Source organism: Mytilus edulis, chromosome 14, assembly GCF_963676685.1.
Source record: "Mytilus edulis chromosome 14, xbMytEdul2.2, whole genome shotgun sequence".
Classification (NCBI taxonomy): Eukaryota; Metazoa; Mollusca; class Bivalvia; order Mytilida; family Mytilidae; genus Mytilus; species Mytilus edulis.
Genome location: NC_092357.1, coordinates 21,963,679 through 21,989,633, shown reverse-complemented (window position 1 = coordinate 21,989,633; position 25,955 = coordinate 21,963,679). Strand labels below are relative to the sequence as shown.

Below are 25,955 nucleotides of genomic sequence, written 5' to 3'. Positions count from 1 at the left end.
ACTCTTACAATATCAAAAATCAAAATAATTTTTTTCAAACCAAAAAGTTTGTTTTTTTGTGTCATTTTGTTTTTAAACACACATCACTGAACATGAGATTTAATTACTTACATAGCTGACCAAAATTGTTATAAATTTTTCTTTCAGAATCAACATCACCAGACGAAAGTATACTTCTATTTGGTAACACAAATTCATTGGTTTTGTCTCCATCAAAGTTTCCCATGAGACCCGTAACTTGCCCTTTAAAATCCTCAGGAACTGATGCTGACAAAGTCAACTGCCGAGTTTTCACCTGAAAATTTAACTGAATTCCTGCAAATGTAAAGGCTTTTATTAAATAAAGAATCACTATTCGATATCTTAATGCTTTTTCATCCATTTTATGTACGGTAATAAATTTCACAAAAAAGATAATGAGCGTAAAAATGCTAAAATACAACTTAAATTTATAAGCTTAGTGTCAAACATATTTACTTCTTTAATTCAACAAATTATTCTTTCCAAGATGATAAGTAAACATATCTTACGGTCTTACTGTGTCATGCATGTGTTGTTTCTTAGCACGGAGTATAATTATCAAACTGTCAAAACCAAATATTTAGGGTAAACCAAAATGGTAAAGTCGACTTAATCTAGCGGGTTCTTTTCCTAAATGCAATATTGGTAAAATACCTCAAAAAGATCCCTTGCTATGAAATTCAAATCAACAAATACATACATAGATATAAATAGATTAAAACTATTGTTTAAATCACCTGACTCTGAGAAGGCAACAACAAGTGTATGATTTTGACGTCTTAAAACGATACCAGTTAGAAAAACAGCAAAATTTGCATCAGTATTAAACTGTGTTGTAAAGTCGTTTCCATTACCATAAACTACCATTGCTGTAATTAAAAACAAATTCAAATATTACTGGAGAAGGCCAATAACAGCATAAAACTAAATAGTATGATGTATTTTTTTTTCAGTAGGTAATACACCTTGGACACACGTTTTATATCATTCCTTGATTTTGTTTAGCTAAGGGATTCACGAATCGTTTTTCATTTCCATATATAATGCAATATCCACTATCTGTAGATAAAAATGCAGGGGAACCACAGTTAATACAGATGAACTATCTCAACTGGATAAATACCATGGTTAAATATATATTTTCATTATCACTTCAAAAACATAAAAAATAGTTTCCTTTGGACTAAAACTGCGTTTTCAAAAACGGAAATGATACTGCCAAGACAAAGTTAACAATGTTTGAATACTAGTAGTTCAAAACCCAAAAAAATAATAATTTCAACCTGGTGGTTTTTTTTAACATAAATAGGGGCTATAACTTACTCTCCAAATCACTGGCTAGTTCTACTTGCATCGTGACATTCCCGTCTTCCTTGGCAGCAAACCCACTAAATATAGTTGCATTTATTTTCTTCAGTTCAGTTCCATTCTTTGATGTTGCTAAATCTGTTCTAGCTTGAATTTCGAAGGTTACATTTTCATTTTCAATTTTCATCATTGTGTATTCACCCCAGCCGTTAAATGTGTATTGAAATCCATCCAATGTGTCAACATGTGGATCCCCAAAGGTAAAGACTGAAAATAAATATATAATTTACCAATTGAAGTAATATGCAAAGAGTTACTTTAATTATAACGAGACAGTGACAAACCAAGGAGTAAACCAAGACTCACAAAACCAAGGAGTAAAACAAGACAACAGTTATAAATGATATATAAGAAAATACACAAACTCTACTAAAAACCGGGAGTGAAATCAGGTGCTCGGGAAGGGAAAGAGAAGGAAATTATGGTACCAATACATGCATTCAAATATACAAAACCAAGCCATCTTTGCATAATATTTTACATTTTCTAAGAATCCATAATGTATAATAGGCACAAAATGTTGAGACTTTAACCTTAATAAATAATCGCTTTTATTTTTTTAACGTAAAAAGTGGTACTTCCTGTACATGTACACGAGTAATCATTATGTAAAAGCTAACATGAAAAAGCAATTCTTTACAGCAAAACAAAAGGTACAATTCAAATTGTAAACGGACATCTTTTCGCCTTCTGGACTCCATCCTTGACTGAAAATACAGTACATTTACAGCAATACACCCACACAAGGCAACAGTAACGGTCCTTTGTTTGCTTTTCTTCATCTTAAGGTCACAAGGAGGCCTTAAACACAGCGCAAAAGAAATATCACCTTGCTGCAAGTCCACTTTGTGGCAATTAAAGTTTATGATTTAATATTTTCTTGATGTTGTTGAATTAATAAGAGCCAAGCTAATCTATTTGTGATTATTAATATTTACATAGTTTTTGTATTAGCATATTTTATATACTATCAAATATCACAGAAATAAGTTATGTTATGGCACGGTACAATAAATTAGACCTTTACATCTGCATAATACATGTACTTACATATACCAAATGGTGACCTCCTGTAACAAAATCCAACTGGTCTTACGCTGTAGTACAGATGACAATTATTCGATTTTTCACAACAATTTTCTTTAGGGATAACATTATCACTTTGGTATGTAACATTCTCAGTAAAAGGATTCCCTGTAACCAAAGTACCAGCATCTGGACGATTCCAAAGAAGGAAACCCCACCACTGGTGATAGCAGCAAATCTGTTATATAAAGTGTATTTATTTATTTAAGGAATGACTAATATTTTATGAAAAAGTTACATTATAAATTTGGTGCAACACATGTTTTTTTTTTTTTTTTTTTTGGAAAAGACAGAAAACATATTACAGTTATTACTAATATTTTAATCCTAAATTCCATTTTCAAATGGCGTAAATCATGAAAAAACGTTGATGAAATCCTGGTCCCATGACAGTAGTTATGTCTATGAGATAATAAACAAAACAATGTTAGCCAATCAGAAGTAACCTTACATCCAACATTAAATTATAAACATTTACATTTGAATGCCACTTTTGCTCATTAAGGTTATGTGTGTTTCATATCTTTTAAATGTTAAATATAAGCTGGTTTTTTTATACGAAATACAAACAAGGCCTCTCATCAAGCTCTATGGTTGTTTTTTATGTTGCTTTATTCTGTGTCGATTTAACATATGGCAGGGTATTCTTTGAACAGGCAATTTCATTCTTTGTAATCTAGATCTTCACAAATGCATAGATTAGTAAAATCACTTCCAAGGTCCATTTTTAGTCAAAGAAATGTTGTGATGGTCTATAAACATAAAGGCTATTACCTGTTAATTACTGTTTATTATAGATAAAAGATGACAGAGAATGTAAATGCACTGCATTTAAACATCAATTTATAACCTGCTATCAATCAACAGGTGTATACGAGATTTAATTCTCTACAGTATAGGCTAACAATTGTCTTCATTTACATAGATGCAGTGGAGACATCAAAGAAGGTATAAATGTGTACTTACACGACTGGTACCAAATCTGTAGTTGGCATAGCACACAGCATTGTTTTGATACGAAAAGACAAAAAATCTTCCATCAAAAAGAAGCATTATCTGATTACAAGGACAAATATTCGATAACAACCATCTTGAATTTCTCAAGCTCCATCTAACTGAATTAACATTTCTACGATACCACCTTACACACTGAGAAGCTGGATTATCTTGTATTGGACCCTTTGCATGAAGTGACATAAAATATACACCATTAACACCTGCAATAGTATTTAAAATATGTGATTCAAGCAAATAATCATTACAATTGAAAATGTAGTTGTCCTATTGACTGCTTAATAAAATTTAGATTGATTCATCGATTTTATTGCATTCATGTATCTGAGCTGAAAAAACAGACATTGATATGCATGGTCATTATCCTACTTCAGTGACCTGTTTGTAAAACTTTGAATGGTTTCTACTCCAAGAATAGCTTACCTTTGCTGTTTTAACTAAACCTTTTGAAACTTTGGGTTCTCAATGCTCTTTATCTTAGTTTATTTTATTTTAGCTTTTAACTTCTTTATTTGGATGTTTTTGATGAGTAATGCAAAGCCAAAACATTGGTCTAGCATGCAAAATTTTATTTCTGGTATCAACGAGTTTGTTTATTTATTGTAATAAAAGGGGGTTTGTGGTATTACGCACACCATCAGTAGGTTTATCAGTACAATTCATGTCTTGATTTGTCATCTTCAGACATACAGAGTTTATCGTATGTCATATATGCCAGCTTACACGTTTAAATTCCTAAATGGTTTGGCTTTTCAACTGTCATGATTCTAGAGTTACAGATCAGTCTAAGTTGTTTTATTTATTTCTTTAATTGTATGTGATTGTATTTTGTAATTTACCTTTTGTTTCACATGTAAATGTGACGGAATGTTTTTTAATTAAAGCATATTGTATTGTAATATTGTACTGAGACAAAATGCAATTTTTGTGTAAAACATTAGATGCTCAGTATCTTTCTTTGAGTTTAATATATTGAAAACTTGAAGAAACTCAGGTTTAAACCTGTGGCTAACATATTTATATGCATATATACATTTCATCAACCTTTTTGGAACAAGTTTACATAACATAGAATTAACTTTAATTATTCATTAAACATTATTTGTGCGTTTACATACAAGTACTAAACATGTCAAATGCGACAGTTTCCCGGTTTTCGTGGCATTGATCTTTAAAATTGTTACTATATACCCACCATCAAATGTGTTCCCTTTTAATTCACTAACGTTAAAGGCACTTTCTGTGAAGGAGTATATACTTGATGAAGATCCACCTAATCCAGAATATCCTATTGCACATTGTCTGCCACCAGGTGGAGACAGGATATTGACATCCTTAAACAAGGAGTAAGCATAGGTCTTTACACCATTTGTTGCCAAAATAAATTGAAATGTTACAGTTTTCTAAAAAAAAAAAGAAAAAAAAGAACTTAATTAAATGTATATGAAACTACATTTAAACACCATATTTCCCCTGAATGACAATATTTATATACAGATACTATCAGTATTATAGGTATAAAGGTATTATTTATCATTTTAAATTGGTATTAAACAATTTCCATAGAAGATCTCAGGACCTAATACTTAATGTCTAAAAGAGGGGCTAAAAATACAGGAGGGATAGACAAACTCATAGATCGAATATAAACGGACAACGTCATGGATAAAAAGGAAAATGACAAACACACAAATAACAGAACACAAGACACAACATAGAAAACTATTGACTTAGCAACACGCATCCCGTAAAAACATTGGATGGTCTCAGGTTCTCTGAAAGATCCTGCTCCACGTGCTCTACGTGTGACAACCGTCGTGCTATTTATATATAAAAGTATAATTTAACATGGGGAACATATGTTCTTATTTTTAAGTTGATTGGACTTCAACTTATTTAATAACTACCTTGACCAAAAACTTCAACCTAAAACGGGACAGACAGACTGACGAACGAATGACGAAGGAACGCATAAAAATGCCTTTTCTCCTAATAACTAAAAGCATAGGGTATATTGTTTTATAAAACATTATATTAACCATAAGAAAAATCATGATAGGGTATATAATATAAAGAACAGATAACATGAACCTAAATAGTTGCTTCAGGCAAAGTATATAGTGTTGGTTTATGAAATCTTTTACCTTTTTCTTTTTTCTTTTTTTTCTTTTTCAGTGTTTGTTTTTTAGTGAATTTGAATAAACATTTTAAACTTATGGTATCAAAATCAGCAAGTGCTAAAGCAGATAACATATTTAGTATAAACATGATAAAAATCAAAAAGCAATTCAACATCTTGAACAGTTACATATACTAGAAACAGGAGATAGGTATAAAAGTACTTACAATGATACATCAATCAAAGAGAGGCATGTATATGATATCCCCCTCCATTATTGGCCTTAGTGAATATCACGTCTCTGCTCTGTGGTTCATAAACCATTGTATCAATCAAACTAAATGCAAATACTTGGATATAAAATCTTACTACATGTACTTACTACATCTCTATATAGCCTTGCATTTTCCCATGTCGCAATATACACACAAGACGCCACGAAGTCACTTTTTTTAGAGTAATAATTGACATTAGAAGAGACTTTATTCAACACTGTATCAATCAGGGTTCTATTTCCAAAATCATCATCGTCGCTATAGAGGTGATAAAACATCTTTTCACTTGAACTAGATACAACTAAATCTGTCCATAAAGCAGCTATTATATCTCGACCTGAATACACACTCAATTCTCTTGGAACATAGGAAGTATATCTGCATCCCATGCATGCCAGACCATTTGATGAAAACTGTAAATGAAATGTTGGTGAAAATGAATATGCAGATTGTAACGACATGTAAGCAATAGGCATAATAAGTAATTAAAATCATTTTTGTATGTCCTCATAGTATTAAAAGACATAAGAATAAGCTCTGATAATCTTTTTTACGAATTTAAAGTTGCACACTTAGTTCATTTATAAATTGTACTTTTACAATACTGTCACTGGTTAGGAGGATGGTTGAGATCCTACTAACATCTTTAGCCATGTGTTACATATCGTTTTTGTTTCGTTTATTTTTTTATACATAAATAAGACTGTTAGTTTTCTCTTTTGATTTTTTTTACATTTGTCATTTTGGGGCTATTTATAGTTAACTATGTGGTTGTCTCATTGGCAATCATACCACATCTTTTAAAAAAAAGAATAGTTTTTAGTGTTTAAATCAAAAAGTGAAATTATCAAAAGTGAATGTCAAAGCATTTAACCCAGCTTGCCAATAGCTTTAAATTTTAAATAGTTATAAAGCCAAGCAAGAACAAAGCTGAAGAGCATTGCGGACCCAAAATTCCAAAACGTTGTGCCAAATACGGCTAAGGTAATCTAGTAATGTTTTGGGACCCTTACTAGCTTGCTGTTCGGCTTGAGCAAATGCTCCGTGCTGAAGACCGTACTTTGACCTCTAATGGTTTACTTTTATAGATTGTGACTCTAAAGGAAGTTGTTTCATTGGCACTCACACCACATCTTCTAATATCTATGTATTTTAAAAAAAATCGATAAAAATAACTGCAAATAACAATAATAATGATACAATTGCCATGGTTCCCTAAAATGTCCTATGAAATCGGGTCTTTGTCCGAAATACATTCTGGCAATTAGTCCCAGAAGTATGAAAGTTACTTCTTGCGGGCAACTTTTTCAAAATAAATGTTAGACCACCACTTTGTTTTATTTTGTTTTTTAGAACTTAGTTTGTTTAACTGGTGAAAGTTTCAAAGTGTAGCTGGCTCCATAAAATACACATAAATCGGGGATTGTATATTTTATATAACATGTATTATGAACACTATCAAACGTCTATGAAAGGTATTATACCAAGGTATTATATATCACTTTACTATACCATTTGTTTGACCCACATCCTTTCATTTTCTTTCTTCTTTGTTTTTGACTTGACTCAGAAAAGGTGGATAGATCTAAACATTTTTCAGTCGCATTTTTATCATTGCCACTCGCCATACATCTTTTTCCGACGTTGCAGTTGTGTCTCATACTTACAATGAATACTATTGAATGTCTTAAAAATCTCCCGCTTTATCTCCTTTTTATCTGGTGTTTTGTAATGATATTTATGTTGTAATTTAATTCTGAATATTTTAAAAGTTCTTTCTTCTTTCCAAACTCTTTTACAGTCAATACTATTTTAAGAGGGAGAGGTATTATTAACAAACTTGGCCAAGTCATATAATCTCAGATCATATATTAGACAGCATCTGAATCTTTTAACAAGGATTGTATAGAAATCTCAGACAACATCAGAGAAGAACATTACCTATTTAATATTAAGCAATGACAAAACAATAATTGGACAAAATTCGCGTATTGTAATGTAAAGATCAGAGACATAATGCCTCTGGCAGTATGCTGGACTTTCTATATAGTATATTATTTACCTTGTAGTAGTGTTCTTAAAAATGAAAAAAGGTCGACATACAATTTATTTCCTTTAGAAGAATGAATGTGCCCCTGGTGTCTTTTAGACGACGAAAATGCATTTTATTTCACTGTAACATGCACAAAATAAAATACAAATACGGAGCAATTATTTTCTAAGATTAATTAAAGAGTTCTCTTTCTCTGGGCATGATTATGTAAGCAAGATATATTTTTGATACATGTAATGGGCTGATATAATTATATATATATATTGAGTAATTAATAACCTTCTGTTAACGATGAACAACCTCGTCAGCACAGATTGTAAGACATTATTGTTACAATCTTTTTTTTTTTAAATGCAATGTTCATGAATGTCAAGGATAATTTCAAAGTATAATACAGTCTATGTAAAAGGCCATAAGATTCCAATCCTTCTACTTTTTTAAAATATCCTCCCATGAGTTTCGTGTTACATAATAATGGACAGATGATACATTTGTATGTTTATGTATAGCCAATGTTTATTATCTTTTGAAACATTCCTGTAATTTGGGATTTAAAGAACATGATATTACATCATCAAGCTGTTTATCCGTTTTTGAAATTTGAACAGACATCCATTTGGTTTAGTTGTATTCAACGACTGAAAACACATGTTCAGTGTATATTTTCATACGTTTACAGTTAGTTCATGGCACATATATGTTGTTATTCCATGAATAAATGATTGGTTTTGTTTTGTAAAAAATTACATCAAATGGTACTCAGTTTGGGGGTTTAGTGGGAAGTGGAAGGGAGGGGGCGTCTGTTTTATTTTGCAACATGGAAACTGATCAAAACTACAATAGGTGAGGTACGTTAGATCATTTTTCGTGATGTAGAGATAAGTCTTTTATTATGCCGGTATTTAGGATTTCCACTATTATTGTGTTCAGCTAAGAATTTTGAAATTTGTGATTAATGTATCGAAATTAGGAACAGAAGGCATTATTTTTCAGTGATTCTTAATTCATCGTTTAATTTTTGGGGAATTTGAGATGCCATCCTCCTATCCTCTCCTAGGTAGAATCACCCAGCTAAGCAAACATTGAAACAACTAGTGAATACAAAGGAACAAACAGGGTTCAGAAGTACACGAACGAAAACAATTTTGACTTTGCAGAGCTGCAAATGATATGAAATGTGTAGATTAAAATAAACTTACTGTCAAGTAGTTGTAACTGTCACCAAAAAAAGGAATTGATGTGAAACATCTTAAGTTATTAGTTGATACGTCATCTCCATACAATCGTGAATCTCCAGTTGGTTCTCCGAATGCCATAAATTCTGGAATAGTTTTATACATTTTATAAACATCACAGAACTACATGTATAAATGACCATATAAGAGGTCAGATGCCTGTCCGGCGATAAATATTAACCTCTTTGAATCGTTTTTGTTTTGCCAACTTGTTGTTGTATTGCTGTCTATAATTGTTGGTTCTTATGTTTATTATTTGATTCACATACAACCCTAGTGATAGATGCAAACAGATTGTAACTCTAGACTTTGAACATGTTGAAGATCTATTAATTGATTAATGCATGACTATGGCAAAATTATCGGGGCATGATTAAATATATTACTAGTATAAGTCCATTGTAATGAATAATTCTTTTGTTGTGCAAAAATATGAATATCGCCAGAATATCCATTGTGCACGTTATTGATGACCAATCACACTGTTTTGAACTGGTTTTTTTTGTAAAGCACAATGCACGCCTATGTTTCTGAAACTTTGATTGCAGAGATAGTTTCTTCGCCTCAATATAAAACGATGTGCAGTTGCACATATGTTGAAAACGATCTTACATCTTACAAACATTATATTTGTCTACGACCTTATTTCGTATTTCGATCAATTCAAAGAAATGCACGTCTGTCATGTTTTTTTCTTAACAAACTAGTATATGTGATTTTAGTAAAAACAATATCATACCTGAGGAACGTTCTGCAGCTGATGTTGTATGTGCTACATGTATGGTTGTTGTTTGTGTAGACGTTGTTGGCGTCACAGGGTGAGCAGTGGTGTTTAGTTTTGTTGTCTGGTTTATGTTCCCTAAAGTCGTTGCAGCTGTTGATGTTTCTAATGTTGTTGACTGTGTTGTGGTTTCTAATGTCGTAGCCTCAGTTCTGGTTCCTACTGTTGTTGCTGCAGTTGTTGTTTCTAACGTTGTTGCGTCAGTAGTAGTTTCTAACGTTGTTACCTCTGTGGTATTTTCTAAGGTAGTTGCCTCTGTGGTAGTTTCTAATGTTGTTGTCCCATTTGTAGTTTCTAAGGTTGTTGCTTCAGTTGTAGATGCTAAGGTAGTTATAATAATGTTATATACATCGTTAACATATTGAAAAGCAATACAGTATAAGCAATATCTATTAAATATTGTAAAAAAAAGGCATGTGTGGCTGTTTGATGATTTTGTCCTTTAAGGATGTACTCCTCTAAGAAGCCAAAAATTTCTAGAATTAAACTTTTTTTCTTAACCTAATTTTTGGGTTTATAGGACTGTAAAAACAATAATTGGTGAAGAAAAATTCATACGGTTGTGGACCTTTTTATTTGGCTACGACCCTTTGAATATACCCAATTCTGATGATTTTTCCATTATTGTTATCAATTTTTACCTATTTTGGGGCTTTTATCGTGATAATAATGAGAGTTCCACAATTAAACTTTTTTCATATTTTCAATAAAGATGAAGTGCACCAATCTGAATCAATTCATAAAAAATATAGCTAGGTGTTTATATAAGAAAGTTTTATCATATTTTGATTCTTTTTAGGTCAAATTTACCATGCTGTCAATTTTGTGAATTTGTGATTTATCTCAGTTTTAAAACAATATACATGATATACATATCATTTCAATTTTTTGGTTAAACTAGAACACATATCTAAGAAATTTGAAAAAAACAAGAATGATGTAAAATTATTTTTGTATCCCTCACCCATTTTCTCAAAATTGTGGCTACAAGGACCAACTTGATTGGTCGTAAAATTTTAAAACTTAATTACGCAAAAACTAGTCATTGTTAATACACAATTTTTTCACAGAGTTATGTTTGATTATAATATTTCTAAAATTTATTGATATTTTTCACTTGTATCACATATTTTGGAAACATTTCCAGAACGAGATTTCAACGAGACTGAAACGTTAAAAAAATACCTCCTTAAAATACTAGTAACTATTAAAAGAGCACTAGCTATGAGATATATAAAAAATCTAATATATAAATATGTTTGCACAATCATTTATGAAATGCAAATAGTGAAATAATACTTCGCTTTTAACAGCCAGTACGGTTCAATTTTGTTAAAATAAGCTAAAAAAAACATTGATTATACATTATTCACTTGCAAGTGAATAATCAACCTCATTGAATCCGTATTCATGTGAACCTAAATTTAACCCCTTAGATTGAGATGGATAACAAGTGAATTGTATGTGTGTAAAATTATTTATAGGTAAAAGATGTCAACATTGAAAGTGAAACAAAGGTAAACATTTGATTGACTGATTCGAACCACAAAATATCCTTCTTATACAGGTAAAAACAATGATTAACATTTTTTTTCATCTATAATATGAAATCTGATAGACCTAGGAAAATCAGCACTATTTTGATTAATATATTGTATATCTATATTTATATTTACATCGCTTATATGGTTATCGCATGATTTTAGAGGTTAACTGGATAGTTTATTAGATGCCGGCTACATATTGTCATGCCTTTGCCCTGTTAATTGTTTATTTTTAGACTTTAATAGTTTGGATAAACGTTTTACATTGTTATAAATAAAATATGAGAATTTGATTAAAATCAATGAGATTGAATTTGACAGCTAGTGACCCTTTAACAATACTAATGCCGTAAGTTTGTTGTATTTCATAGCGTGAAAAGGAAAACCACGAACTTTCATGTTCATCAAATTGCAAATTTAAAAATGATCATATGCATACTTTTGAAAACACATATTCAAATATCTACTAAAATGCACGTTTTCTTCAATCCGCGAAAATTGATACCAACGGAAATACAAAGTAAATGAATCCATAGTACTTTAAGTTTTATGTGATGTTATTGTTATAGGTACAACACTGAAGTAGACCATGTCACTTCTACATTGTAGTGTGTTTTGTCATATGTATATTAAAAAGCTATGTAAATTTTAAAACAATCGCTTCTAACGTTTGTTTTGAATAATAACCTACCTTCATCTTCTGTGGCACAGTTAAAACAATCGATGCCAACATCGTGTCGGTGACTACAGTGTGATGTATCGATCGAGTATGTGCAATTGATTAATTTATGTTCCGAACCAGAGCAATCAACGCTATCTAGCCAAATGGTTCCATGACCATCATCCATCAAATTTGAGGGAATAGTCTCTCCGGAACTAATGACAAACGAAAGATACATATGTAAGATATTCAATAAATGTGGTACCGAGATTTTTAATTTATTTTATTCTATTCAGCTCTTAAATGTTCAGTTGAGTACGTGAAGAAATGTTTAAAACAACGGTTCGTTGAAACACCTGTTTAGAGAGTAACTATTTATTTCCAGTAAATCAATTCAAAATAACATCATTGTTTTGTTAAGTATTCGATATCAATGACAATATCAAAAACTCACTGGAAAATGTGAGAATTTTAACATTATGAGGGAAAATAAATAATATGAATAATATGAATAGGAAACAGTTCAATGTAGAATATGTGTGTGCCAGTGCAAGTGGAAAAATATAAATATAAAGGAAACTAATTAGAGAACAGTTTGATATATTTAAATGCACAAAAATCTAAAACTTCGTGCATGTAGAACCCAGTGTTTCCAATCATGTTGACCTTATCTATACATTTTGATTTATTTCAGACATATATCAAATGTTCAACCAATAAGCAAACTTGATTCTGTAATAATACTCATGTTTTTTGCTATAGGAAGAAAATGTGAAAATGTGTATGCATGAAGCTAGTAATCGATATAGCTATTTATAAAATTGTATCTTATATGTTTTCCGAAAAAAACAGTCTTTCGTTTTCAACGAACCATATCAAACATGTTAAAGCCCTTAAGAATTTAGTATAAAATAGGATGATTCAACCGATTTAATAGCAATTATACATTTGTGATTCAGCTCTGAACGTAATACACACCAATATCCGAGCTGTCTACAGGCTACTGCTGCCTCAACATGACCAAAACGCGAAGAGCATATTGTCCCCCATTCACCTCTATAATTAATTTCCAGTCGTCCTCTATTCTCAGCGGAACCTATTATCAAACGCAAAAGGCCTGCAAAGAAAATTCAATCATAAAAAGCAGATGTTGATAAGTTTAAGAAGTTTTTTTCAAGTTTTTATATTCATATGACAGAAAGAACTTTTTGGAACTATTTTAATAGTATGATTTGAGTAAAGTTTGTTATCTGGGTGCTAGATATCGAAATTATAACACAAAATTAAAACAAAATATTCAAAACTGTGGTTTTCTCATACTTGTTTAATTTAGCTTGTTTTACATTTAGGGTGTATGCTTTTATCAATTTTCAATTTTTTAAATAGTATTCAATTTTCAAAAATTCATACATTCAAATACTTTTCATTAATAATGGCATTGTTTGAATAAATATTAGGATACAACATCTTCCCATTACATACCAAACAGCAGTGCACCTTTCTTAAATATCTTATAAAATTAAAATCAACCAGTTGAAAGGAGGGGCAAAAGATGCCAGAAGGACAGTCAAACTAATGAATCGAAAATAAAATGACAACTGCATGACTAAAAAAAAAAAAAAAAAAAAAAATGACAGTACATCAGACAAAAATTAAAAAACAAAACAACACGAACTTTACTAAAAACTGGGGTGATCTTAGGTGATCCGGAAGGGTAATCAGCACTATAAAAGTTGGTGTACATATACAATTGTACAGTTATCTTTATAGGTACTGCGCTGAGATAAACCGAATAAACGGTATTTGTGCTTTCCTTATTTTTTATGCAATAGCCACTATGTACAAATCAGAACGAACGTGTGATTTAAACCTGATCATACCTTCATCTTCTTCTGCTGGACAGCTGAGATAACATTTGACGCCAGCATCGTATCTGTGACTACAGTGTGATGTATCGATTGAGTATGTGCAATTGATTAATTTATGTTCTGAACCAGAGCAATCTATTCTATCTAACCAAATGGTTCCATTACCATCATCTATGTAATTAGAGGGAATCATCTGTCCGGAACTATGAATAAATGAACACATAGATGGGATTTGATACTCACTACAAGACGTTCCGAGATTTAAATTCTGATAATTACTTTTAATGTTTAGTTTGCTCTTTAATATTTCTTAAGCTTTGGTGAATGTAGTCTTCAGATAAATGTGCTTCTATGTGCCACAACATTCTCTCAATTTGGAACAGTTTATCAAAAGTTTTTAATAAGACACATAACACGTTATTTGGGCCCCATTCCTATCCACTTCATTTTTTTCTTTAAAACATTGTTAGAAAGCGGGATTAGTGCATCAGCGCAAATAACCCTCTCAACGGTATGTGATATAAAATGATCTTTAAAACAAGGGTAATTATGTACTAGTATTGATTAACTCAAAATCGACTGATGTCTTTTATATTACTTTTAAAAACTGTCCGTATATCATATCAAATGAGAAATCTTTCAAAAGTTGCTGTCGAATAAAAACTATCAATGATAGGATATATTACGAACATCGAATTGTAAACTGTCGATACTCTCTCATGAATTTGGTATAAAATAGGATGAATCAACTGACTTCGAATACTACATTGCTACATTTGTGATTCTGCTTTAAATGTTATACACACCAATATCCGAGCTGTCTACAGGCTACGTCTGCATCAACATGACCAAAGTAAGTAGAACATATTGTCCCCCATTCACCTCTATAATTAATTTCCAGTCGTCCTATATTTTCAATGGAACCTGTTATCAAACGCAAACGACCTGCAAAGAAAATTCAACCATAAAAAGCTCTTTTATTAGTATATAGTATTTTTTTAAACTATGTATATTCATTTTCATCTTTGTTAGCTAGGATTCATGATCCACTTCCCTCCTCTTTACCCTTAACAGATTGTGCCAACATTTGTGAAAACAACATTGCGCCATCTATCGGTTGATTAATGTCACGGCAATTTCGAATACCTTTGGCTAGCGATGATGATTTATGTGACGAACATTTCCTTTCGAAACTATTTAGGGAGATTGATTTCAGTAAAGTTTCTTTTCCTTTAGTATCCTGTGAAAATAACGTTTACAATTAATTATATTATCTTGTTATCAGTGTGCTTGAAATCGGGATGTTTACTAAACGATTATAATCAATCAAACATTCAAACTGTGGTTTTCTGCAATTATTTCTTTTCTTACTATATTGATTTGTTTGATGTATAGATTGTAAACTTGTGTGAAATTTTAATTGGATCAACAGTATACTTTTTTCTAAAAATCTTACAATCACTCTTACCAAGTGATGGCATTGTATGAATAAATATCACGAGACATTATCTCCCAATTACATAGTAAAAGTCAGTGAACCTTTATTTAATATCGATTTCGATGGACATTAATTAGTTGAAATTTGACGTACACACCTAATTGTACAGTTATCGTTATAGGTACTGCACTGAAGTAAACCGAATAAACGGTACTGTGTTTTCCTTATTTATATGCAATAGCCAACATGTACATATTTAAACGATTGTTTCGAACGTTTGATTTAAACCTAATCATACCTTCATCTTCTTCTGCTGGACAGCTGAGATAACATTTGACGCCAGCATCGTATCTGTGACTACAGTGTGATGTATCGATTGAGTATGTGCAATTGATTAATTTATGTTCTGAACCAGAGCAATCTATTCTATCTAACCAAATGGTTCCATTGCCATCATCTATATTATTAGAGGGAATCATCTGTCCGGAACTATGAATAAATGAAAAATACATAGGGTTTGATACTTAATACTTGACGTTCCTAGATTTAAATTCTGATAATTACTTTTAATGTTGGGTATGCTCTTTAATATTTCTAAAGCTTTGGTGAATGTATTCCTCAGATAACTGTGCGTCCATGTGTCGCATTATTCGTTCAATTTGGGACAGTTTGTATCAACAGTTTTAAATTAGACACATACCACGTTATTTGGTCTCCATTCCTATCCACTTCATTTGTTTTTCACTTCAAAACATTTTATGCAAGCGGGATTAATGCATCAGTGCAAATTATCCTCTAAACGGTATGTGATATGTAATGATCTTTAAAACAAAATTATTGGACTCAAATTTAACTATAAGATGGCTTCATTGTTATTGCAATAATAATGTACTAGTTTTAATAAACTCAATTTTGACTGATGTCTTTTTATATCATTTTCAAAAACTGTCCGTATATCATATCAAATGAGAAATCTTTCTTTCAAAAGTTGCTGTCGAATAAAAACTACCAATGATAGGATATATTACGAACATCAAATTGTAAACTATCGACACTCTCTCATGAAAATGGTATAAAATAGAATAATTCAACTAACTTTGATACTAATTCATTGCTACATTTGTGATCTTGCTTTTAATGTAATACACACCAATATCCGAGCTGTCTACAGGCTACGTCAGCATCAACATGACCAAAGTAAAAAGAACATATTGTCCCCCATTCACCTCTATAATTAATTTCCAGTCGTCCTATATTCTCAATGGAACCTGTTATCAAACGCAAACGACCTGCAAAGAAAATTCAATCATAAAAAGAAGCTGTTTTATTAGTAAAAACCTAATACCTAATTGTACAGTTATCGTTATAGGTACTGCACTGAGGTAAACCGAATAAACTGTACTATGTTTTCCTTATTTATATGCAATAGCCAACATGTACATATTCAAACGATTGTTTCGAACGTTTGATTTAAACCTAATCATACCTTCATCTTCTTCTGCTGGACAGCTGAGATAACATTTGACGCCAGCATCGTATCTGTGACTACAGTGTGATGTATCGATTGAGTATGTGCAATTGATTAATTTATGTTCTGAACCAGAGCAATCTATTCTATCTAACCAAATGGTTCCATTGCCATCATCTATATTATTAGAGGGAATCATCTGTCCGGAACTATTAATAAATGAAAAATACATAGGGTTTGATACTTAATACTTGACGTTCCGAGATTTAAATTCTGATAATTACTTTTAATGTTGGGTATGCTCTTTAATATTTCTAAAGCTTTGGTGAATGTTTTCTTCAGATAACTGTGCGTCCATGTGTCGCATTATTCGTTCAATTTTGGACAGTTTGTATCAACAGTTTTTAATTAGACACATACCACGTTATTTGGTCCCAATTCCTATCCACTTCATTTGTTTTTCACTTCAAAACATTTTATGCAAGCGGGATTAATGCATCAGTGCAAATTATCCTCTTAACGGTATGTGATATGTAATGATCTTTAAAACAAAATTATTGGACTCAAATTTAACTATAAGATGGCTTCATTGTTATTGCAATAAATATGTACTAGTATTAATAAACTCAATTTTGACTGATGTCTTTTTATATCATTTTCAAAAACTGTCCGTATATCATATCAAATGAGAAATCTTTCTTTCAAAAGTTGCTGTCGAATAAAAACTACCAATGATAGGATATATTACGAACATCAAATTGTAAACTATCGACACTCTCTCATGAATTTGGTATAAAATAGAATAATTCAACTAACTTTGATACTAAGTCATTGCTACATTTGTGATCTTGCTTTAAATGTAATACACACCAATATCCGAGCTGTCTACAGGCTACGTCTGCATCAACATGACCAAAGTAAAAAGAACATATTGTCCCCCATTCACCTCTATAATTAATTTCCAGTCGTCCTATATTCTCAATGGAACCTGTTATCAAACGCAAACGACCTGCAAAGAAAATTCAATCATAAAAAGAAGCTGTTTTATTAGTAAAAACCTAATACCTAATTGTACAGTTATCGTTATAGGTACTGCACTGAGGTAAACCGAATAAACGGTACTGTGTTTTCCTTATTTATATGCAATAGCCAACATGTACATATTCAAACGATTGTTTCGAACGTTTGATTTAAACCTAATCATACCTTCATCTTCTTCTGCTGGACAGCTGAGATAACATTTGACGCCAGCATCGTATCTGTGACTACAGTGTGATGTATCGATTGAGTATGTGCAATTGATTAATTTATGTTCTGAACCAGAGCAATCTATTCTATCTAACCAAATGGTTCCATTGCCATCATCTATATTATTAGAGGGAATCATCTGTCCGGAACTATTAATAAATGAAAAATACATAGGGTTTGATACTTAATACTTGACGTTCCGAGATTTAAATTCTGATAATTACTTTTAATGTTGGGTATGCTCTTTAATATTTCTAAAGCTTTGGTGAATGTTTTCTTCAGATAACTGTGCGTCCATGTGTCGCATTATTCGTTCAATTTTGGACAGTTTGTATCAACAGTTTTTAATTAGACACATACCACGTTATTTGGTCCCAATTCCTATCCACTTCATTTGTTTTTCACTTCAAAACATTTTATGCAAGCCGGATTAATGCATCAGTGCAAATTATCCTCTTAACGGTATGTGATATGTAATGATCTTTAAAACAAAATTATTGGACTCAAATTTAACTATAAGATGGCTTCATTGTTATTGCAATAAATATGTACTAGTATTAATAAACTCAATTTTGACTGATGTCTTTTTATATCATTTTCAAAAACTGTCCGTATATCATATCAAATGAGAAATCTTTCTTTCAAAAGTTGCTGTCGAATAAAAACTACCAATGATAGGATATATTACGAACATCAAATTGTAAACTATCGACATTCTCTCATGAAAATGGTATAAAATAGAATAATTCAACTAACTTTGATACTAATTCATTGCTACATTTGTGATCTTGCTTTAAATGTAATACACACCAATATCCGAGCTGTCTACAGGCTACGTCTGCATCAACATGACCAAAGTAAAACGAACATATTGTCCCCCATTCACCTCTATAATTAATTTCCAGTCGTCCTATATTCTCAATGGAACCTGTTATCAAACGCAAACGACCTGCAAAGAAAATTCAATCATAAAAAGAAGCTGTTTTATTAGTAAAAACCTAATACCTAATTGTACAGTTATCGTTATAGGTTCTGCACTGAGGTAAACCGAATAAACGGTACTGCGTTTTCCTTATTTATATGCAATAGCCAACATGTACATATTCAAACGATTGTTTCGAACGTTTGATTTAAACCTAATCATACCTTCATCTTCTTCTGCTGGACAGCTGAGATAACATTTGACGCCAGCATCGTATCTGTGACTACAGTGTGATGTATCGATTGAGTATGTGCAATTGATTAATTTATGTTCTGAACCAGAGCAATCTATTCTATCTAACCAAATGGTTCCATTGCCATCATCTATATTATTAGAGGGAATCATCTGTCCGGAACTATTAATAAATGAAAAATACATAGGGTTTGATACTTAATACTTGACGTTCCGAGATTTAAATTCTGATAATTACTTTTAATGTTGGGTATGCTCTTTAATATTTCTAAAGCTTTGGTGAATGTTTTCTTCAGATAACTGTGCGTCCATGTGTCGCATTATTCGTTCAATTTTGGACAGTTTGTATCAACAGTTTTTAATTAGACACATACCACGTTATTTGGTCCCAATTCCTATCCACTTCATTTGTTTTTCACTTCAAAACATTTTATGCAAGCGGGATTAATGCATCAGTGCAAATTATCCTCTTAACGGTATGTGATATGTAATGATCTTTAAAACAAAATTATTGGACTCAAATTTAACTATAAGATGGCTTCATTGTTATTGCAATAAATATGTACTAGTATTAATAAACTCAATTTTGACTGATGTCTTTTTATATCATTTTCAAAAACTGTCCGTATATCATATCAAATGAGAAATCTTTCTTTCAAAAGTTGCTGTCGAATAAAAACTACCAATGATAGGATATATAACGAACATCAAATTGTAAACTATCGACATTCTCTCATGAAAATGGTATAAAATAGAATAATTCAACTAACTTTGATACTAATTCATTGCTACATTTGTGATCTTGCTTTAAATGTAATACACACCAATATCCGAGCTGTCTACAGGCTACGTCTGCATCAACATGACCAAAGTAAAACGAACATATTGTCCCCCATTCACCTCTATAATTAATTTCCAGTCGTCCTATATTCTCAATGGAACCTGTTATCAAACGCAAACGACCTGCAAAGAAAATTCAATCATAAAAAGAAGCTGTTTTATTAGTAAAAACCTAATACCTAATTGTACAGTTATCGTTATAGGTACTGCACTGAGGTAAACCGAATAAACGGTACTGTGTTTTCCTTATTTATATGCAATAGCCAACATGTACATATTCAAACGATTGTTTCGAACGTTTGATTTAAACCTAATCATACCTTCATCTTCTTCTGCTGGACAGCTGAGATAACATTTGACGCCAGCATCGTATCTGTGACTACAGTGTGATGTATCGATTGAGTATGTGCAATTGATTAATTTATGTTCTGAACCAGAGCAATCTATTCTATCTAACCAAATGGTTCCATTGCCATCATCTATATTATTAGAGGGAATCATCTGTCCGGAACTATTAATAAATGAAAAATACATAGGGTTTGATACTTAATACTTGACGTTCCGAGATTTAAATTCTGATAATTACTTTTAATGTTGGGTATGCTCTTTAATATTTCTAAAGCTTTGGTGAATGTTTTCTTCAGATAACTGTGCGTCCATGTGTCGCATTATTCGTTCAATTTTGGACAGTTTGTATCAACAGTTTTTAATTAGACACATACCACGTTATTTGGTCCCAATTCCTATCCACTTCATTTGTTTTTCACTTCAAAACATTTTATGCAAGCCGGATTAATGCATCAGTGCAAATTATCCTCTTAACGGTATGTGATATGTAATGATCTTTAAAACAAAATTATTGGACTCAAATTTAACTATAAGATGGCTTCATTGTTATTGCAATAAATATGTACTAGTATTAATAAACTCAATTTTGACTGATGTCTTTTTATATCATTTTCAAAAACTGTCCGTATATCATATCAAATGAGAAATCTTTCTTTCAAAAGTTGCTGTCGAATAAAAACTACCAATGATAGGATATATTACGAACATCAAATTGTAAACTATCGACATTCTCTCATGAAAATGGTATAAAATAGAATAATTCAACTAACTTTGATACTAATTCATTGCTACATTTGTGATCTTGCTTTAAATGTAATACACACCAATATCCGAGCTGTCTACAGGCTACGTCTGCATCAACATGACCAAAGTAAAACGAACATATTGTCCCCCATTCACCTCTATAATTAATTTCCAGTCGTCCTATATTCTCAATGGAACCTGTTATCAAACGCAAACGACCTGCAAAGAAAATTCAATCATAAAAAGAAGCTGTTTTATTAGTAAAAACCTAATACCTAATTGTACAGTTATCGTTATAGGTTCTGCACTGAGGTAAACCGAATAAACGGTACTGCGTTTTCCTTATTTATATGCAATAGCCAACATGTACATATTCAAACGATTGTTTCGAACGTTTGATTTAAACCTAATCATACCTTCATCTTCTTCTGCTGGACAGCTGAGATAACATTTGACGCCAGCATCGTATCTGTGACTACAGTGTGATGTATCGATTGAGTATGTGCAATTGATTAATTTATGTTCTGAACCAGAGCAATCTATTCTATCTAACCAAATGGTTCCATTGCCATCATCTATATTATTAGAGGGAATCATCTGTCCGGAACTATTAATAAATAAAAAATACATAGGGTTTGATACTTAATACTTGACGTTCCGAGATTTAAATTCTGATAATTACTTTTAATGTTGGGTATGCTCTTTAATATTTCTAAAGCTTTGGTGAATGTTTTCTTCAGATAACTGTGCGTCCATGTGTCGCATTATTCGTTCAATTTTGGACAGTTTGTATCAACAGTTTTTAATTAGACACATACCACGTTATTTGGTCCCAATTCCTATCCACTTCATTTGTTTTTCACTTCAAAACATTTTATGCAAGCGGGATTAATGCATCAGTGCAAATTATCCTCTTAACGGTATGTGATATGTAATGATCTTTAAAACAAAATTATTGGACTCAAATTTAACTATAAGATGGCTTCATTGTTATTGCAATAAATATGTACTAGTATTAATAAACTCAATTTTGACTGATGTCTTTTTATATCATTTTCAAAAACTGTCCGTATATCATATCAAATGAGAAATCTTTCTTTCAAAAGTTGCTGTCGAATAAAAACTACCAATGATAGGATATATAACGAACATCAAATTGTAAACTATCGACATTCTCTCATGAAAATGGTATAAAATAGAATAATTCAACTAACTTTGATACTAATTCATTGCTACATTTGTGATCTTGCTTTAAATGTAATACACACCAATATCCGAGCTGTCTACAGGCTACGTCTGCATCAACATGACCAAAGTAAAACGAACATATTGTCCCCCATTCACCTCTATAATTAATTTCCAGTCGTCCTATATTCTCAATGGAACCTGTTATCAAACGCAAACGACCTGCAAAGAAAATTCAATCATAAAAAGAAGCTGTTTTATTAGTAAAAACCTAATACCTAATTGTACAGTTATCGTTATAGGTACTGCACTGAGGTAAACCGAATAAACGGTACTGTGTTTTCCTTATTTATATACAATAGCCAACATGTACATATTCAAACGATTGTTTCGAACGTTTGATTTAAACCTAATCATACCTTCATCTTCTTCTGCTGGACAGCTGAGATAACATTTGACGCCAGCATCGTATCTGTGACTACAGTGTGATGTATCGATTGAGTATGTGCAATTGATTAATTTATCTTCTGAACCAGAGCAATCTATTCTATCTAACCAAATGGTTCCATTGCCATCATCTATATTATTAGAGGGAATCATCTGTCCGGAACTATTAATAAATGAAAAATACATAGGGTTTGATACTTAATACTTGACGTTCCGAGATTTAAATTCTGATAATTACTTTTAATGTTGGGTATGCTCTTTAATATTTCTAAAGCTTTGGTGAATGTTTTCTTCAGATAACTGTGCGTCCATGTGTCGCATTATTCGTTCAATTTTGGACAGTTTGTATCAACAGTTTTTAATTAGACACATACCACGTTATTTGGTCCCAATTCCTATCCACTTCATTTGTTTTTCACTTCAAAACATTTTATGCAAGCCGGATTAATGCATCAGTGCAAATTATCCTCTTAACGGTATGTGATATGTAATGATCTTTAAAACAAAATTATTGGACTCAAATTTAACTATAAGATGGCTTCATTGTTATTGCAATAAATATGTACTAGTATTAATAAACTCAATTTTGACTGATGTCTTTTTATATCATTTTCAAAAACTGTCCGTATATCATATCAAATGAGAAATCTTTCTTTCAAAAGTTGCTGTCGAATAAAAACTACCAATGATAGGATATATTACGAACATCAAATTGTAAACTATCGACATTCTCTCATGAAAATGGTATAAAATAGAATAATTCAACTAACTTTGATACTAATTCATTGCTACATTTGTGATCTTGCTTTAAATGTAATACACACCAATATCCGAGCTGTCTACAGGCTACGTCTGCATCAACATGACCAAAGTAAAACGAACATATTGTCCCCCATTCACCTCTATAATTAATTTCCAGTCGTCCTATATTCTCAATGGAACCTGTTATCAAACGCAAACGACCTGCAAAGAAAATTCAATCATAAAAAGAAGCTGTTTTATTAGTAAAAACCTAATACCTAATTGTACAGTTATCGTTATAGGTTCTGCACTGAGGTAAACCGAATAAACGGTACTGCGTTTTCCTTATTTATATGTAATAGCCAACATGTACATATTCAAACGATTGTTTCGAACGTTTGATTTAAACCTAATCATACCTTCATCTTCTTCTGCTGGACAGCTGAGATAACATTTGACGCCAGCATCGTATCTGTGACTACAGTGTGATGTATCGATTGAGTATGTGCAATTGATTAATTTATGTTCTGAACCAGAGCAATCTATTCTATCTAACCAAATGGTTCCATTGCCATCATCTATATTATTAGAGGGAATCATCTGTCCGGAACTATTAATAAATAAAAAATACATAGGGTTTGATACTTAATACTTGACGTTCCGAGATTTAAATTCTGATAATTACTTTTAATGTTGGGTATGCTCTTTAATATTTCTAAAGCTTTGGTGAATGTTTTCTTCAGATAACTGTGCGTCCATGTGTCGCATTATTCGTTCAATTTTGGACAGTTTGTATCAACAGTTTTTAATTAGACACATACCACGTTATTTGGTCCCAATTCCTATCCACTTCATTTGTTTTTCACTTCAAAACATTTTATGCAAGCGGGATTAATGCATCAGTGCAAATTATCCTCTTAACGGTATGTGATATGTAATGATCTTTAAAACAAAATTATTGGACTCAAATTTAACTATAAGATGGCTTCATTGTTATTGCAATAAATATGTACTAGTATTAATAAACTCAATTTTGACTGATGTCTTTTTATATCATTTTCAAAAACTGTCCGTATATCATATCAAATGAGAAATCTTTCTTTCAAAAGTTGCTGTCGAATAAAAACTACCAATGATAGGATATATAACGAACATCAAATTGTAAACTATCGACATTCTCTCATGAAAATGGTATAAAATAGAATAATTCAACTAACTTTGATACTAATTCATTGCTACATTTGTGATCTTGCTTTAAATGTAATACACACCAATATCCGAGCTGTCTACAGGCTACGTCTGCATCAACATGACCAAAGTAAAACGAACATATTGTCCCCCATTCACCTCTATAATTAATTTCCAGTCGTCCTATATTCTCAATGGAACCTGTTATCAAACGCAAACGACCTGCAAAGAAAATTCAATCATAAAAAGAAGCTGTTTTATTAGTAAAAACCTAATACCTAATTGTACAGTTATCGTTATAGGTACTGCACTGAAGTAAACCGAATAAACGGTACTGTGTTTTCCTTATTTATATGCAATAGCCAACATGTACATATTCAAACGATTGTTTCGAACGTTTGATTTAAACCTAATCATACCTTCATCTTCTTCTGCTGGACAGCTGAGATAACATTTGACGCCAGCATCGTATCTGTGACTACAGTATGATGTATCGATTGAGTATGTGCAATTGATTAATTTATGTTCCGAACCAGAGCAATCTATTCTTTCTAACCAAATGGTTCCATTGCCATCATCTATATTATTAGAGGGAATCATCTGTCCGGAACTATGAATAAATGAAAAATACATAGGGTTTGATACTTAATACTTGACATTCCGAGATTTAAATTCTGACAATAACTTTTAATGTTGGGTATGCTCTTTAATATTTCTAAAGCTTTGGTGAATGTATTCCTCAGATAACTGTGCGTCCATCTGCCGCATTATTCGTTCAATTTTGGACAGTTTGTATCAACAGTTTTAAATTAGACACATACCACGTTATTTGGTCTCCATTCCTATCCACTTCATTTGTTTTTCACTTCAAAACATTTTATGCAAGCGGGATTAATGCATCAGTGCAAATTATCCTCTAAACGGTATGTGATATGTAATGATCTTTAAAACAAAATTATTGGACTCAAATTTAACTATAAGATGGCTTCATTGTTATTGCAATAATAATGTACTAGTTTTAATAAACTCAATTTTGACTGATGTCTTTTTATATTATTTTAAAAACTGTCCGTATATCATATCAAATGAGAAATCTTTCTTTCAAAAGT

The 25,955-nt window shown here is 31.5% G+C and overlaps 1 protein-coding gene across 1 annotated transcript in view; it reads right to left on the bottom strand.

The window, feature by feature from the left end:
* The window catches only part of LOC139504043 (uncharacterized), an 88,550-nt gene that overhangs the window by 39,193 nt on the left and 23,402 nt on the right, over positions 1 to 25,955 (bottom strand). The window contains exons 17-46 of the mRNA XM_071294100.1: positions 25,266 to 25,456; positions 24,930 to 25,068; positions 24,042 to 24,268; positions 23,688 to 23,880; positions 22,890 to 23,080; positions 22,500 to 22,692; positions 21,702 to 21,892; positions 21,312 to 21,504; positions 20,514 to 20,704; positions 20,124 to 20,316; positions 19,326 to 19,516; positions 18,936 to 19,128; positions 18,138 to 18,328; positions 17,748 to 17,940; positions 16,950 to 17,140; positions 16,614 to 16,752; positions 15,762 to 15,952; positions 14,832 to 14,970; positions 14,038 to 14,228; positions 13,136 to 13,274; positions 12,188 to 12,372; positions 9,911 to 10,273; positions 9,136 to 9,257; positions 5,991 to 6,296; positions 4,685 to 4,892; positions 3,442 to 3,692; positions 2,440 to 2,653; positions 1,345 to 1,596; positions 759 to 890; positions 112 to 315 (exon numbers count right to left, since the gene is read on the bottom strand). Of these exons, the coding sequence (XP_071150201.1) occupies positions 112 to 315; positions 759 to 890; positions 1,345 to 1,596; positions 2,440 to 2,653; positions 3,442 to 3,692; positions 4,685 to 4,892; positions 5,991 to 6,296; positions 9,136 to 9,257; positions 9,911 to 10,273; positions 12,188 to 12,372; positions 13,136 to 13,274; positions 14,038 to 14,228; positions 14,832 to 14,970; positions 15,762 to 15,952; positions 16,614 to 16,752; positions 16,950 to 17,140; positions 17,748 to 17,940; positions 18,138 to 18,328; positions 18,936 to 19,128; positions 19,326 to 19,516; positions 20,124 to 20,316; positions 20,514 to 20,704; positions 21,312 to 21,504; positions 21,702 to 21,892; positions 22,500 to 22,692; positions 22,890 to 23,080; positions 23,688 to 23,880; positions 24,042 to 24,268; positions 24,930 to 25,068; positions 25,266 to 25,456 (5,897 nt within the window). The remainder of the gene's footprint in view (positions 1 to 111; positions 316 to 758; positions 891 to 1,344; positions 1,597 to 2,439; positions 2,654 to 3,441; positions 3,693 to 4,684; positions 4,893 to 5,990; positions 6,297 to 9,135; positions 9,258 to 9,910; positions 10,274 to 12,187; positions 12,373 to 13,135; positions 13,275 to 14,037; positions 14,229 to 14,831; positions 14,971 to 15,761; positions 15,953 to 16,613; positions 16,753 to 16,949; positions 17,141 to 17,747; positions 17,941 to 18,137; positions 18,329 to 18,935; positions 19,129 to 19,325; positions 19,517 to 20,123; positions 20,317 to 20,513; positions 20,705 to 21,311; positions 21,505 to 21,701; positions 21,893 to 22,499; positions 22,693 to 22,889; positions 23,081 to 23,687; positions 23,881 to 24,041; positions 24,269 to 24,929; positions 25,069 to 25,265; positions 25,457 to 25,955) is intronic.